Genomic DNA, 17,431 nt, shown 5'->3' on the forward strand with positions numbered 1-17,431 from the left:
CCGGGGCCTGGCCTTGCTCCCCCTCAGTTCAGCACTGTGGAAGGGGAAGAGAGGGCTGCTCTAGCGTCCCCACTGGCTTCTAGCCTGTGCCACTGCAGGCATGTGCCAATGTTTCCATGGTCCAGAGGGGATGTCTATACTAGTTCAGCCTAGCCAGGTTAGACTAACATGCAAAGATTGAATCATTTCAGGTTCAGGCTTTTTGAACGTCTGTCCCTAGGCAAGGTGCAACTCTTCTAGCATCGCGTTACCAGATCAGCAGACTTCCCTTTTAAAATGCTTTGAAAGGGACAGTGGATGGAATAAGTCTAGTCTGTGGTTAAGAGATGGAGTTTTTCATACTAGGCATAGAAAGGCTGGCATCCCTCTTGCAGAGCGGATCAACAGTTGTGTGCAAGGAGGTTGTGCTGGTAATGCAATGTGTGTTTCTAGCAGTGGAAATGTAATCTGCTATTTATAGAACAAAATATAAAATGTATAGAAAAACCTGATACATAACAGTGTCTCTGTGTGTGTATATTAGATAAAGTTCACTTTTCCTTAGCATACTGATTTTATTTTGCATGTGAGCCGGATTTGCAAAGTCTTGTCATTATCTTGGATTTGCTTATTTGTTTGCTTCTAATATCTGCTAATATGTCATCCTTAACACTTGCCCATTTCATAATCTTTTTATTAAGGAAAATGACAACCAGCTTTATTTTCATTGCATGATATTTTAAATGAGTCCATATCTGGATTTTTTATTACGTGAATTATTTATTTTCTTTCTGTTGAAACTTTGCTATATGGATCTGCATAGCAGTTGTCGTTATGTAATTTTTTTTGCTTTGGGTTTTTTTTTCTTTAGGTGTTACAAATATCCATATACATTTTTTGTAAAAGCAAAAGTGATTGTTGATTTTTTAAAAAAAAAATGTTATTTCTTGTTAACGTGTTTTTGTCAGATTTAATGGTATTCTCACTGATATGAACCAAGAACAGATTCATTCCTTGGTGTGTATTTTTGGGTGCTCTTTGAACACTTCTTTCCTTCAGCAGTAAATTCAGAGATTTTTTTTTAATATAGCTTGTAATACTAAACTCTCTTTTTTGTTGTTTTATTTTGCTTTCTGTTTTGCCTGAAAAACTGGTAATTACAGAGGTATGTAATTTTAAATTGCACAGAAGCAAGTGAATCAAATGTCTGTCGGGGTTTGGTGGAGCCAAGACTTTAAAACAAACTTTAGCAAATGTATAGTGTCAAACCTCCTACTATTCCTTTCTTCTTAACCTCCCCATCATTTCCAAACCCCTCACACTCCCACCACCCCCTCCGCCCTCTCCCAGCTGCTTGTTTTCCTTCTGAAAATGAATTGTATTTTGCAGGCTGGAATAAAACATAAAAGGTTTGAATTTTTCCATGGGAAATGTGTATATATAAACACCTTTTTCAAATAACTTGTCCCTAATTTAAGATGGCTTAAAATAGTTCACCTTGTGTTGGCTTACATGCGTGGGCCACTTTGAAGTTAAATTGTATTAAGCGTTAATTTTTCCAGACTATAGGATTCTTGTTCTGTTTCTGTTCAAGTACTCTGAATACTTTTAATGTCTTGCTCAATACTTACAATGAGTAAGAAGTTTTAAGGATAGTAACCTGCTTACATATATGAACTTAATTGCTATCATCCACATCCTGGCTGCCCCTTTTTTAAATGTATGTAAATGGTGACAGAAATACAGATTGTTTTGGAATTTCTGCCTTCCAGTTATTGCTTCAGGAGTACAGTACACAGTGAGATGTTACAGTCACTTGGGTAGGGATCATGATTTAGTCCCATGATAGCAGCATATATCTGACTACTGAGTCTTTTTTGTTTAATTAAGCAACCTCTTGGAAATAAATTTGTGGTGAATTCTTCTTGTCAGGAACAGTCAAACTAAAAGATAATCCTGATGACCAGCATTTTATTAAAATTACCTTACAGGATAGATACATTTTACTTTGTAATAGTCAGTTGTAGAAGACTAACATGTAAAAAAAACAAACTAGTTCATTCATGGTAATGACTGCAGAAGTCATACTACAAATCCATTAGACCCTCTTTTCAGTCATTCAGATATTTCATTGCTGAAATTATCCATGGTTGGTCTCTGCCCAGGAACAAATTCATTTTGTTAAGTTGTAGGGAGGGTGCAGGAGTTGAGCTTGCATTCAAACTTCAAATGAATATATGAAGGTGCAAAGCATGAATACCGCGTATTCAGGATGTCTTTTTGCATTCAAATAGGTTTTTCAGTGTTCTCTGCTGCCAGGCTTATAGTGATTAAGGATTTCTCACCTTGCAGAGCATATGCTACAGAGACTTGCCATTCAAAAAGCGGCTGGTCTGCATCTGCCTTACGGATACAAAATGCTGGGCTTGAACAGTGTAGGGTGATTTCTGTGGTGGGGGTCATCATGCAAGTAAACCTCAAGATAGAGTGGACTGATATGTTGTAGAGGCTTCTGTTTTCCAAGGACATTTTTATTATTACATATATGCTTAGGTGAACAGAATGGAAGTACATGTAAATATATACAGGATTCATTGCTGTTCCATGGAATGTTACCGGCAAGGGAAAAAAACCTACAAAACAAAATTAACACTTCTGCATTCTGTTTTCTTTCTTTTTAGATATAAATATTAGGGCATGTGTTTAAATGTTGCTGCTACAGCCCACAATCAAATTGTGAATTTATTTGACTGTAATTGAGCAGTCGTGCAACTCATTTTAGTGATTCCTGGAGGATACAAGCCCCAGAATACACTTTATTTTGCAATGAGAAATGTGATGCTTTTTATGAGTTGGGGTTTATACAAGATAGCAACTATTTCAAAAGACAAATTTATCTAAACTAGGGGATCCTGTGATTTTGCTATGGAAACGCCAGGCTCAGAATTCTTTGTGGGCAAGATTATATAAATTGATTAGTGAATTTGGATGTTTCATCAACACTTGTCCTTGCTGTTGTTCCATCCTCCAAATTCTGAACCCCCATGTTCTGCAAATGGGACCTTCTGAAACCCTGGGGTTTAAAAGATCACAATTTAAAGGAGTAATTTGAAATGGATTCTTAAATTAGATTTTGCTAGTTGTCCTGTTCTGGTATTTAATTCCTAAAATAGACTAAAGATTTCTTAAGATGATATCTTTTATTGGACCAACTGTGTGGTCCAGATATAGATAAGCTTTGCAATGCAAGGCAGTCTTCTTCAGGTCTGAGCAGAGCAATTCAAATGGAGCACAGTAAAGAGTTTTAGGAGGGGTTGAGAGAAACTTCCAGGAGTGGCAGACACATAATTAGTCAAAGAAAAAAAATTACTGGATGATCAAGGCCTATCAAAAGGGAGGAGAGGTCATTCTCACCTTTCATGTGTGGAAAGAATTCAGGAGTCAGGAAAATAATTATTAAGTACTCATATCAGTATTTTGTCCTTGGTTCTTAATGTCTAGCTAGATTATGAATTTTTCCCAAGTTTGTCTTTTGAAGATGTTAGGTCTATTTTTCCCTTGAGTATGAGGATAGTGAGGACAGAGGAGGAGTGATTGCTCTGCAAGAAATGTGTGCATCTCTCTCCTTTTATATTTTTGTTATTATATTATTATTAATCATCCCAAGCACAGGAAAAAGCTGTGATCTACAGTGAGGCCCTCAGATACCACAACATCTGCTCTGAGGAAAATACTTGTGATGCCCACCTGACCAGCCTAAAATCTGCCTTTAATGCAAGGACACTCCCATAGAGAAATAGACCATACATTTGAAAAAGCTATCCAGATACTCCAGAGTATCCTGCTACAATACAAAAAGAAAACCACCTACAACCACACACCTCTCGTGCTCATCTACCACCTCACACTGGAAGAATCAGAAGAATCATTGAACTGCGTACAGTATGTACTTGACAAAGACCAGACCTTGAGAGAAATATTCCCAATGCCTCTGTTCCTGGTTTTCAAAATGTTCCCTAACTGTATCCCAGCTCATCATCTGAAGCAAACTTGCCACTGCCCAGAAGACATTGTGGGACACAGCCTTGCCTTGGCAAGAAATGCTTAACTTGTCAGCCCATCTCTGCCATTACTATCAGCGGCCTCCATAACAAAACCATCAGAATCCTACCTATGCTTTTCCCAAAAGGTATACCTGATCCAATACACCAAGGGCCCTTGTGACAACTGCATAGGTGAAACTAAACAGCAACTGTATGCTAGAAGGAGCTCTTGTGGAAAAAAAAAGACACTTGCATCATTAGAAGCACATTCCTCACAGAACAACAACTTGCTCCCTGACCATACTATGCTCATACTTGAGAGAAATCTAGCTACATCTTTAGAAGGTGAATACAAATGAATAAGCAGACTGGAAACTAAGAAATTTAAGACAAAACATTGATATGTTTTATAGCACATTATAATTTTCCTGACTCCTGAATTCTTTCCACACATGAAAGGTGAGAATGACACCTCCTCCCTTTTGATCAGCTTGTTTTCTTTTTGCTAATTATGTGTCTGCTGCTCCTGGCAGTTTTTCTGACCCCCTCCAAAAGCTGTTCTTTACCAGGCTGTTTTTGGCTTGTTCTGCTCAGACCTGAAGAAGAATGTCTTACATTCAAAAGCTTGTCTAACTGTATCCCAACCATATAGTTGGTCCAATAAAGAGATCACCCTAAGAAATTCTTGCCTCTTGCATAATTTCTGGACCATGGCGGCTACATCGTCGTTCTTGCTCTAAAATAGATCGTACGTTTCACTATTTTTAAGTTTGTATTGCAGTTGTTAGTAAAACTTTAGATTTTTTATACAGTTTTTGTTTTCTACTAAGGTTTCACATTTAAAACGCTTGTTATTGTGGTCCTGGACCTTATTAAAATCCACATGCCAAGAATACTATGGACCTGAAACACAACCTTGATAGGGATATAGCTATGTGGTAATTGATAGTATATATAGCTGGTATGTTGGTTGGTAATCAACGTCACTTTTCAATAGATGTGTCTCTTCTTGAAAAATTCAATATGTATTCGCAGAATTATTGCAAACTTTTTATATAACGAAAACCTAAATAACTTTTGTTGACACCAAAGCAGTTTTATTTTGAAATATTGAGACTGTCTTATGCCACCAAAGGAAGTCTTTAATAATGCAACCTTATCCCCTGTTGCTTCAGACCCCTTGGCAAATGCTTATCTTTACACATAAAAAGTCTAATAGAAGTCAACAGGAAGTAAGTTCTGGACCCCCTTGAATACTCTTGGGATCAGGGCTTTACTTAGTTTTATACCGTTGTGTAAACATCAGATATATTACCTATATTATTCAGTGATTTTTTAAAAATTAAGAATCAAGCCTTTATGTTGCCTCTCAGTACATTTGCATTTTATATATTCTTTCTCTATATGATTTTTGTGTGATGGTCTTTTATTCCGTATTGAAAGTTGCAATTCATTCTAGCTGTAAATTTGCATTTTAACCCAGGAAATTTGCATTTTAACCCAGGAAATGTACATTGTGTGTATTCTAAAATAAATGCCTTGAAAATCTCTTTAGTTTTTTTAACATTATTAGGAAAGAGCTTTTAACAGTTTTGAAATAGCTGTTCAGAAGTCTGAAACAGTGTATTATCCATTAACAAATGAAAGGGGAGTCGCTTCAGAAATAGGATCTCATTTTAGCAATAAATAAAATTAATATTTTTCAGCCTTAAAAGTGTATATTTATAACAGTGTAATTTGCGGTTCACTAAATCTTTCTGGCAGATTTATTTCATACTAATGCAAACTTTTGTTAGGAGGTCATGTAGAACAGGAAAACCGTTACCTGTGTAGAAAGTTGTTCAGATGAGTTGTTTGCTATTTCTCACAATACACACACTATTTCTCATTAATCTGTTTCCTGCCCACCCCGGCCCCACAATCTTGTGTGTTAAACACGTTGGCCTCTACCATTATGTTAAATGAAAATGGGGGTTTTTTTGTTTGTTTGTTTTTTTCTTTGTTTTGAGACCTGATCTCATGCTGCACTTTGGCGGTGGGTTGTTGTTGTAACCTGCTATATTCAAAACCTTAAATTAAAGTTAACTGTGTGTTATAAAATTGGTTCTGCAAAGGAACCTGCTAGTGTGTTTCTACTATGGATTTTGGTAAAGGTAAAATAAGGAGTTCCTGGTATCTTGATCAGGTATTGTAGAATAATTCTTTTGGTATTTATTGCTATCTTGAAATGTAATTTTATCGCTAATAGCAAAAATTCCTAGCGCTAAAGCAGCCATTGTGGAACTTGGATTAACTGTAAACATAATTTACCTTCTGGAACAAACAGTTCTTGCTTGACAGTGAAAGATTTTTCTAGTCTTGAAATACTGCTATATGGACTACATTCAAATAAGACTTGTTGAGATTTGAGATTTCCTAGGTAGCATTTATAAGTATTTAATGACACTTTTTTTTGTCATAGTTTGTGAAATGCTTTTAGAAAATTCTAATTTTGTGAGAGTGCTTAACTTTTTTTTTAAAGAATTTCATTGTGTGAAGATACCTATATTAGTTTAGCGAATCTGAGAATTCAAATTTAGTATTAATATTAAATAAAACATGCTGAAGGCTCATAATGTCTTTTGAAATTCCTTTGCAAATATTCAATATATTGCAAAATTCTGATTTAAGTTGCAAAATGGTGTTGTCAGAGGATTGGGAATTGGGCTGTCATAATAATCTTATTTTCTCACATGATGTAACATTTTTTTTGTATGGTGGCACTAAAACATGCTCACTTCAACCCTTGTCTCTTCTGAATTATTGGTGTTTACCTTGGGTGTGTGAGATCTTATTTTTTAAAAGTTTCTTTGAAGCATTTTCAGGTATAATTTTTCTATTTTCAGATAAAAAGTGCTGAGTTTCAGTGGAAATCAGTCTTGCTAATAGTTGCAGTGGATGAGTGTTATCCCAGATAAAGAAAAAGACTGTAGTCTGGAAACATCAGATTCTTTAACTCTCCATGCTCTTTCAGTTGTTTCACTATGTTGCAAACTCAAAATGAAAGGAAATAAAATTTGGAGTAAAATGTAAAAAATATTACTTTAAAGTAAGCAAGTATATTTTGTATTTCACAGTTCATATTTTTCTGGTTAATAGTAATACTACAATGAACCATTGGCAGATTTTCTAGAAGTGACTTCCTCTTGTTGCTACTATGTCTACCACTCATTCCAGAAAAAGAAAAAATAACTAGAATTGGTATTCCTTACAGGCAGAACTTTCCTGCACATGTGCATGTGCACCCCCCCCTCCCCGATTAATTTACCAGGAAAAATGGTGACTCTTCAAAAAATGCCCCACCCACCTTCAAAAAACAAACCTTAAATTATACTGCTAAGCTGATTTGAAACAGAATCCAGAAATTTAAAAGTTCACTTTCACAACCAGTTGCTTAACCAGTTAAATTTTAATCCATTTTTCAGCCCTAATGAGTAAATTTGTTTTTAATGTGTGTGTTTGGTGGTTTTTTTCTTGTGTAGACTGTATTACAAAAGTACTTGCAGGTCACCTTGCTTTCCTATGTCCGATTGGGATTTGAATGGATTTGTGAGCTAAAACAAGATTATAATCCTAACTAGACTTGTAAAATTACTTGAACCTGTAATGGGGCCTGAAAGTTGGAGGGGTCTCTCCCGTCGTAGCCCATTTGGGTTGAAGTTAAAGCATGAGGATTGTTTTTTAGTCTGAATCGGCAGAGCAGCATCAAGAGAACATTTGTTCCAGGAAATTTCCATATGGGAAGTTGCTTACCCCAAGAACCAGATGGGGTCACTGATATTCTTGTCAGTTAAGTTTGAGAAGTTGAATCGACAACAAGGGAAGTATCTCCTTATTCCTTACCATGAGGCAGCATCTGCTCACCGTTGCCCTTTTCTTTCCCTGGGCCAGCAGTTTCATCACTTTATCTCCTACCCCTGTGATTTATGATGTCTGAACCATCTTGGTTGGCTTTTTACTAGAAGTGCACCAATACATCGGTCTGATATCAGGTCAGCACCAATATAAAGAAAATTGACTATCAGAAAGTGGCACTTTTTTGCATGATGTGGCTGATAAACGCACGCAGCTGCAGCACAGCCCAGCAGCATGGAGAGTTGTATCCAGCTGGTAAGCCTGTTGTGGTGGGAGGGGAGGGAAGGGACGTGGGGGGCAGATCAAGGCCTCTGTGGTGAGAGAGGGAGTGGGGCAGGGGCAGGTGCTGCCCATCTGAGGTAGGTTGGGGCACAGGGAGGGGGGATTGGCCTGTGCTGCTGCTTGTACCCTGGGAGGGCATGGGGGTATGTGCCCCCCAGATTTGTGCAGGGTGGGCCAGGCTGTGTCTGTGTCTGGGGCCAGGGCTGTGCCGGGCTCTTCCCAGCAGGGGTGGGCTGGCTTGTGCTCAGGGCAGGTGGCAGTGGCGCTAGGAGGGGATTTGGGGGGCCTACAGAAAATTTTGGGGTGACTGCAGCCCCTCCCCATAGCCCCCCTCCCAGCACCGTTGCTGCCTGCCCTGAGCACAGTTTGGCTTAGCCCTTGGCTGCGAAGAGCCTGGCGCACCACAGCTCATGCCCGCAGCGGCAGCCCGCCCTGCCCTGCACTGATTTCACCCCGCCCCCCTCCCCCCCAAATGCCTTGCAAGGGTGCATGCAGTGGTGGGAAATGCTCCCTGGACAATGGCTCCGTCCCATGCCATCCTGCCACGACTGGGCAGTGTCTGTCCTAGCCCCAACCTCTCTTCCTCACTGCAGGGGCCTTGATCTCTCCCGCTCCCTCCCCTTCCACCACAACAGACTTACCAGCCAGACACTACTCTTCAAGCTGCTAGGCTGTGTATTGGAAATCGGATTGGTATCAGCTGATACGCCTCCATAAAAATCGGTTATTGGTATTGCCCTCATCTGTTGGTGCATCCCTACTTTGTACCTCTTCTCTCTTGCCATAGTCATCTGTTGTGAGGCTAAGGAAGTGAAGGACTAGCTAAGAAAAGTCACTGCTTTTCAACCCAGGTGCTGAAAATATTTTGCTGGCTTTTCTCTTGTGTTCTCATGTCATTTTTTAGTTTAGCTCCTATATTTTTTCTTTTGTGTCTTAGAGTTGGCATGTTGATGTAACACTGATGGTTTCAATAAATGTGTCAAAAACAAGCATTTCTTTGGTGATAACTTTAAAAAAAAATTATTTTATTGGCCCAAGTATATAATTAGGAGAGACACTGGACAAACTGGCACAAAGTGCTCAAAAGCTTGCCTAACATCTTTTCCAACTCTGTTGGGCCATTAAAAAATATAGCCAAACCAAATCTAACCTCCCCCTTCCCCCCCGAAAACCAACAAAAACAACAACCTCAGACTTTCTTTGTCTTAGTTCTTTTTCCTTTGTCTTTTAATATTTTTTCAGTTTCAGTTCTGCCCACTTTTTCTACTTGAGTTTTTACCCTGTCTGACTTTTTGCTAACTCTGTTCCATTTTTCTGTCCCTACCCTTGCCCTTTCTGTGATATTGCCTCAGTTTTTCCTTTGTTCTAATCTCTTCCATCCTACCTCCCCTTTTCATGGACACCTTTACTCATCTATCCTGAAAGTAGCACGTTCTTCCTTAACCCTCTTGGTTATCAGAGCTGCTTTAGAAAGAAAGGGGTGGGGCAGGGTGGTAGCCTGGAGGAGCCTGTGGATTGGCCTGACAGATTCTGCATCCAGATAATGTATTTCTTAGAGTATTTGGTTACTAACCAGACTTGTCCAGTGTAGTGGCTCTGATCCTATCAGATTTCAAACAGGATGCTTTAAGAATATTGTATTTTCATTTGTGTTTGGAGGTGGGGAAGAAGGAGAAATGTCCAGCAGTGAAGACAGCAGCTAAGAGGACCATGTTTTCCACATGCCCTCAATTAAGACACTCATCCTGTTTTTGGAAACCAGAATGTAGAAAAAAAGCTTTTTCTCATGGCCCAGAGTGAACTACATGTGGCTGCTTGCTGGCTCACAGCCAGTTTGCTGGCTCTTCAGGAAAAAGATACCATATTAACCTCTTCACAGCCTCAGCTGAATTGGCAGTAGCTTTTCACTGCTCAGTTAAAAGCTACTGTCAATTCAGCAGTGGGTGAGAGACGGTGAACTGTGGACTTTGCCCCTGTTGCTTTCTAGTTCAGAGAGAAGTGATAGCTATTGCAGCACCACATCTCTGCTTCTGTTCTGCTCTAGCAATGAAAACTAACTTTCCCTGCTTAAGACTTGCGCCCAAAATTTTGGAGGGCTGATTTTTGGGAAAGGGCGCATGTGGTTTGTCAGGGGTTGTCAACCAGGGGTATGTGTACCCCTGGGGATACTTGGGAAAGCCCTAGGGGATACTTGTGGGCAGGCGGGGATGGAGCACTACCACCCTGCACTGCCACCTCCCTAGGAACAGGTCTGGGGTGGGGCAAGGGCAGTTGTGCCCATCTGTGGGCTGCACAGGCGGCTGGCCAGTTGGACATGGGGCGGGGGGGGGAGGATAGGGGAACGTTGCACATGGTGGTTGTGGCAGCCACCATCCACCACCCTGTGGTGCCACTGCTCTGCATCCAGCTGCACATCCCTTGCCACCCCTCCCCACTCCGTTTCCAGCCATTGGGAGTACACTTATTAAAAAAGGTTGAAAACCGCTGTGGTATGTGAATAAATACAGTATGTAGTTCCTATGTCAACGAGCTCACAATCAAATCAGCTTAAAAAACATGCTATAGGGTGCTTTTGTGAAGAATAATGTGGAAAGATTCATCTTTGGTGCAAGTTTTTAAAAAGGGGGTAGCTTGGTGATCGAGGAGGAGGAGTTAATTAACTGTTCTATTTATTTGCTATATGTACTTTATTCGGTATTAGAATTTTGATAACTGAAGGATGGTCTGACTTAATTGAGGCTTCTGCATTTCTCTACTTTTACTAGCAATACATATAAGAGAAACAGATTGTAGCTTTGTTTCTGAAGTACTTGGTGAGGTGCTGTTAAGTTGAATCTCATTCCCAACAAGTAGCTGAAACAGCATTCAGTGGGCATGATGCACTTTGCCTGGCAAAGCAATGTTTTTATCTGTAAAGTGTGTTACATCATTGTTTAAAGCAACTTAAATAGAATCATGACAATATCAAAATCAGTGAGCATTTAAGGAAGTAAACAGTTTAATTTTAAGTTTATAGACACCTTTTGAGCTCATCTCAATCTCTGTTGATGATGCTAATTACACTGTTTATCAAGTGAAAAAGTGTAGGAGGTGTCTCTTGACAAAGAACAACAATAAAGCTACTTTATTGTAACTAGAAATGAGTGGCAGGTTTATAATGGAACGGACTAAAGTTTACAATTGTTTCGGAATCATTTTATTATCATATTGATGAAACATGGAGACTGAAAATACCCAAAACTGTTTTGTTAAACCTCTGGTCACTTATTTTCCTAGTGAGTGAATTCAGAATATGTCATTTAGCTATTTGCTCACATGTCCATATATCTTTATTTATGTGTCGGGTGTGGAGTTGTGCATGTGTTTTGTTTTTTTTTTTTGTCAGGTGAAATGTTTACTATGTAAGCATTAAGTACCTACTATTTTTGCTATTTTGAATACCCTTAAAAACATTCCATACTTTGATGTAATCTCACTTACTTCTATTGAAAAATGAAAGCGTGATTTCATTTAACCCTAAATTACATTGCAGTCCAGAATCTTTCAACTTTTAGTGACTTTCAATACTGACAGCAGCAGACAAGTGACTTGGTCAGTTTTCGTTACTGGTATTTCTCTCTCTGCATCATGTTTCTCCTTAATAAGTATCTGTTCCATGCTGAACTCTAATTTTTAGAATGTATTTAATAAAAATATCTAGATTTTCATAAGTGATTTGTGATTCTGGTTACCTAGGTACCCAAGCAGACACAGAAGGGATCTTATTTTCAGAGAGAAAGTATTTAGTGAAAATCAAAGCACTGAGGTTGGCAGTACTTGATTTTTGAAAATCTTAGCCTTCATTGTTCTTTATTAGTGTCTGAAAAAATGCACTTTGATCCATGACTGTTTAAATGTGATACCTTTGGTTTAATGCAGGGGCAGGCAAAATGTGGTCTGTGGGCTGGATTCGGCCCACAAACAGATTTGATCTGGCCGGCAGACAGGCAGCTGCCAACTTATTGGATCTGGCCAGCAGGTTCCAGCTGCTGTGTATTGCTGGGCAGACGGTCAGGGCTGTTTTCGCTGCACTGGTCAGGTGGGTGGTACTGCTTCTGCTCTTGATGCAGCAGCATCAGCTGCTGGACCCAGATGGGGACTTCCACTGTGGCAGACAAATGGAGGTATCAGCTGTGGGCGTAGCAGGCAGGTTCTGAAACTCAGACTTGGAACCTGCTGGCAGCACCCAAGGCTGACACCACCACCCACCTGTCATGGCAGAAGTCCCCATTTGGGTCCACAGCTGAGCATCAGGGTTCCTGGTGAACTACAGCTCCAGCCAGGTTCTGGAGGGAGGGGGAGAGACAGAGGCAGAGAGAGATGAGCAAGTCACCAAAACTCATTAAGTGGCCCTCAAGCCAAAATAATTGTCTACCCCTAGTTTAATACCTGCTTTTGGCATTTGTGTTGTTGTAACTCTGAAAGATAGAATTGATGGTGTTTTGTATAACTTTGTTTTACAGTCCCAGAAATCCTGGATAGAAAATACTTTCACCAAGAGGGAATGTGTGTATATTATACCAACTTCAAAGGACCCCCACAGGTAAACTAGAATTTATAAAAGACTTCATCGCATATGATTTAACTACTGATACAGAAGGTTATTGAACTAACTGTTCTTGAAACGTGAATGTCATTGTCTTTTAATCTATAAAAGGGAAACCCTGATTTTCTCAGTTTTGATGCTTAAGGTTTGTGAGACCTTTCAGACTTCAGTGGAAGTCCTCGGACATTTCCTAATTTGATCATGTTACCTTCTTATCTTTGGTCCCGGTAGCAGGCAGAAATGGTTTATGTTATTTCTTGTTGCACTCCTCTAAAGAATCAGAAAGCACTACAAAAGTGTACTTTAAGGGACTGATAGAAGAATAGTGTGCGAGAGCCAGCGGGGAATGCATTTTCATGCTGAAGATGTGGTATCTTGGAGATGGGGAGAAATAACCTGGCAGTGTTGCTGCAAGTGATAAGGAAAGCTATGTGGGGGAAAAAAGAACACATAACAAGGAAGAGAACAGAATCCAAGGCTGAGAAAAGCTTGCTTCCAGAACAGACAATTCAGATATCAGAAAGTAGCATGAAGTATATCATCCTTCCCTCATTCAAACCCTCTAGGAGACAAATATCAGAAGTGAAAAGATAAAAGGAAAAGTCAGAAATGGTAATGAAGTGTCTAGAGGTGTTATGGGAATTAATTATGATGAAAATATTTTTAAGCCCAATCATATTCAAGAAAACATTTGGATGTGAAAAGGTATGATTTAGGGCATATAAAACAATAAAATCGATGCTTTTTTTAACTTGATCTCTAATAATATCTAAACAAGATATGTGAAACTAAAAAACTTTCAGCTGAAAAGGTTGTGTCACATCTGGAACACCTTTTGTGAGATTTGCAGGTGTGGAATGCCATAAAGACAGGTGTAATTTAGCTGGGTTCTTAAAAGAGCTTAACGCATTGTGAACTTTGTTCCTAGCATCTTGCTGACTTACATGGCCATTAAATTCTGAACTGTGAATAAATTAAATCTTTTGTTATGTCATGTTATATGGCAATTTCTTCCAAAAAGTAAATGTAAAATATCTGTTATTTCTAATACTAGTGACAGTCCATAATAATATACTGTACAGGATCGACAGCAGCATGAATTTTATTTCCTGGAATATTCAAGTTGAATAAAGGAAACTGACTGAGTAAATACTTTAGTCTGTGAAATGCATTGCAAATTATTCATCACATTCCTTGGAACCATAGGACCCTGGGAAGCTTTTAGAATTTATTACCATGATAGGATTGAGACACATGGAAAGTTTGCAAATGTAAGCAGTGTAATTAGGAAGCTGTTAAAATTTCCAGAGCATTTCAAAAGGAACAAAATGATCGTTCAGCACTTGTTTCAAAGTTTATTGTATAAGTGAATTTCCACATTTGGCCAATTGATTTAATTCTCCTTTGGACTTTTAAAAAATATTTTACTATAGTTCCTGAAATATGCATTAGAGAGTAAAATGTAAGGAAACCATGTTTTGGCTGTTTTGTTGAAGTTATTTTGTTTAGCCCGTTGTATATGTCATTAAAAAAAAAACAACAACTACCATGACAGCTACTTACATTGAATATAAAATATTCAGAAAAAAATTTATATTTGAATGTAGCCTCCAAAGATGGCAAAACAAAAATGTATAGCTTGCTTGTATACTTCACTGTACTATCACATTCTTTTCAGTATTATACATTGTACTTTTTAGTGGGCATACACACAATTTATTTTTAATTTAAGTTTTATTTTATTGAAAGTTGCCTATATGTTAAGCCACAAGGTACAAAAGTATAATCTTTATCTTTTCTGTACCATAAATATGTTAATCTTAAGAAACTGCACAGTAAGAAAAGTTGAAAATAAATGTGTTTGGTGGAAAGTTAGTCACACATTTTCTGTATTGATAATATATTTTAATGTAATCTTCTGTAGGCACTATAAATGTTTAAAAATTTTAAAATACAAGTTTTTTTTTTTTCTTAGATGTGTTCCAGGATGTCAGATTTGTCAGCAGCTTGTCAGGTAAGTAGTTCTTTACTTGTTTTTAATAAAAATGTTCATGGTTTTGCCCATTATTAGTCAGATGGACTACAATGTTTTAAAATATTTTTATCAATATTAAGCATTTCTGAACAAGGTAGTCTTTAAGGTGCTCCCCTACTCTGCCTTCTATTAATATTACAATATGAATACACATGTAAGTCTGTACAGAATACAACCTCTGTGGAAAGAGAAGCTGTATGTAGTATGCAGGTGATTGTCCAAAAAATTGTATAGGGAAAAGGTAATTTAGACTAACATCCGAAGTAATAGTTAAATCTTGGCTGATGCTTATGTTCTGGCTACTCAGGGCTGCATGAAGTTTCAGTCACTGATTCGATCTGGTGGAGATTTGGCCTGATTCAGCGGCCAAATCCAAATAGAATCGGGAGACCCTTTAATCTCTCCAAATTGGATTGGAACCCTCTGAATCAATTCGGAGAGATTCAGTGATTCAGACACAGCTTTAAATGTTTTTTCTACATACCTCAACGTACCGGGCAGCTTGTGAACACTGCAATAGTGCGGTGGATGGAGCATCTCATGGGAGCGTGGGTGGGGGGGTCCCCCGTGCACTCGGTGGCAGACCCAGAAGTGGACCAGAAGCACTTCTGGTTAACTTCTGGGTCCACCATGGAGTGCGCGGGGGACCCCTGCCCCCCGGCTGGCCAACTAGTGCCTCCTGGGCCTTGGGGGTGGACACCTGGGGTCCCCCAGTGACTGATCGCTGAGCCAGGAACAGTGAGGCGGGTGGGGGTCCACCACTGAGCACGTGGGGGCCCCCCCTACACTCCTGTGGGACACGCCATGTGCCCTACCATCTCAGTGTTCACGAGCTGCGCCTGGTACCTTGAGGTATGTAGAAAAAACATTTAAAGCTGTGTCTATGGTCAAATCGCTGATTCTCCAATTCAGCATTGAATCTTCAGATTTGGATTTGGCCGAATTGAATCAGGACAGTGATCGGAATCAACTAATCTAATCACTGTCCCCCAAACAAGGCTGAATCCGAATCGAATACAGCCCGCTTTCCACACCCCCACTACTCATAGTATGATTTGGCCCCTAGTTTACTGCTTGTTCTGTGTGGTTTTTAAGGTTCTGAGTGAGACACATCAGCATTTTATGTGATTCTTATGAATCTGTAGTCAACTTTTGCTCTGTTATCAGAATTTCTTTTGTCTGAAAAAAAATTAGAGGTATGAAGTGAGATTTTGTGCCACATGTCATATCTGTTATGAGGGTTGATTTGTTTCTGTTTTGTCAGTCCTGATGCAAGAGACTTATCCAAACGTTTTCTTCTAGATCGGTGTAACTGAATTTTAGAAACTTCCTTTACAGGTGTACAGAAATTTACAGGATTTACAGAAATCTTTAATTTCTTCTAATTATTCTATTAATTCAGGTTATATTTTATTACAAATAACATCCATCAATCCTGTGTAGGTGCTGCTGTGGTCGATTGGTCAGGCAACATGCTTGCTTTACTGCAAGTCTTGCCATGAAATACTCTGATGTGAAACTGGGTGAAAATTTGAGTCAGGAAATAGAAGAATGGTCAGTGGAAAAACACACAGAGCAAACTTCAACTGATGCTTATGGTGTCATAAACTTTCAAGGTGGCTCTCATTCCTACAGAGCTAAGGTATGTATATATGTATGCAGTTGAGAGATGTTGACCTTAAATCTTGACATTTAGGCTGCTTGCAGATATTAAAAAACAAAACAAAACAAAACAAAACCCCCCCACATTTTACTGGAAGCAGCGTGTTACAGAGACTGCAGAGCTGGGTCAAAGTATAGATTGGGTGCTTCAGTGGGGCTTTTTTTCTGAAGTTGATTCAATCAGCTGTTATATGAAGTGCTAAAAAGCCCCCAGTAAAGCACCCGATCTGTACAGACATTGGGTGAGCTGTGTCCAGCTAACCCAATGCCTCTTCTGGGCATGCTCTGGGCTCATCACAGGAGCATGCAAAGTTTTGAAGTAAAGCACTGTTTTGTTTTGGTTTTTTGTTTTTAATGTCTTAAAAATTTCATAGTAGGAAAATAAAAATCCCTTTATGTATGTTGTGACATAGCTGTCTCTCCTCAGTTATCTCAAATTATTTCTAGTCAGTATGTGTGCATGTGCACATGCATACATGCACACACACTTAACTGTAGAGCTTCCATGTGACTATTTGGGCTGGCTAGCTTTGTTGATAGGACTTGTAAGCAGTAGAGGGTGGCAAGCTTAGGGCAAAAATTTCATAGTTAAAATGAAATTTCATTTGCAAAAATGAATTGCTTCATGCCATTTTCCCATTGGTTAAAACTGTATGAAAATTTTATCTATTTAGGTATGTTGCTTGTTCATATTACTGCTGTTATTGTTAATACATCCTGTGGCGGGCCAGTAGGGGGCACTCTTGCATTGAGCCACCCACCTCACTGCGCCTGACCACCTTCCAGGCTCCGAGTGCCTCCCTAGGGGTGCCTCACGTCTGTCTGACCCCCTTCCTGGAGCACACTTGCTAGCCTGGGGGTAACGTAAGCTGCCACCACCCCAGGAAGGGACTCTCTTGGCCCTTTGTCCTCGGGGAAACACCTGCCTATAATAGTCCAATGGGTACTCAA

The 17,431-nt window shown here is 39.2% G+C and overlaps 1 protein-coding gene across 2 annotated transcripts in view; it reads left to right on the forward strand.

Moving 5' to 3' along the window:
- The window catches only part of TRPM7 (transient receptor potential cation channel subfamily M member 7), a 109,628-nt gene that overhangs the window by 27,678 nt on the left and 64,519 nt on the right, over nt 1-17,431 (forward strand). Inside the window, exons 1-4 of one of the 2 annotated variants that reach the window (XM_019533660.1) lie at nt 6,132-6,207; nt 12,701-12,780; nt 14,759-14,797; nt 16,262-16,460. In XM_019533660.1, the coding sequence (XP_019389205.1) occupies nt 6,160-6,207; nt 12,701-12,780; nt 14,759-14,797; nt 16,262-16,460 (366 nt within the window). In that variant the 5' untranslated portion in view covers nt 6,132-6,159. Of the gene's footprint in view, nt 1-6,131; nt 6,208-12,700; nt 12,781-14,758; nt 14,798-16,261; nt 16,461-17,431 lie in introns of those variants that run through there. The other variant, XM_019533661.1, reaches the window with a different exon arrangement.

Source organism: Crocodylus porosus, unplaced genomic scaffold, assembly GCF_001723895.1.
Source record: "Crocodylus porosus isolate Cpor-Errol unplaced genomic scaffold, CroPor_comp1, whole genome shotgun sequence".
In the NCBI taxonomy this organism is placed as follows: Eukaryota; Metazoa; Chordata; order Crocodylia; family Crocodylidae; genus Crocodylus; species Crocodylus porosus.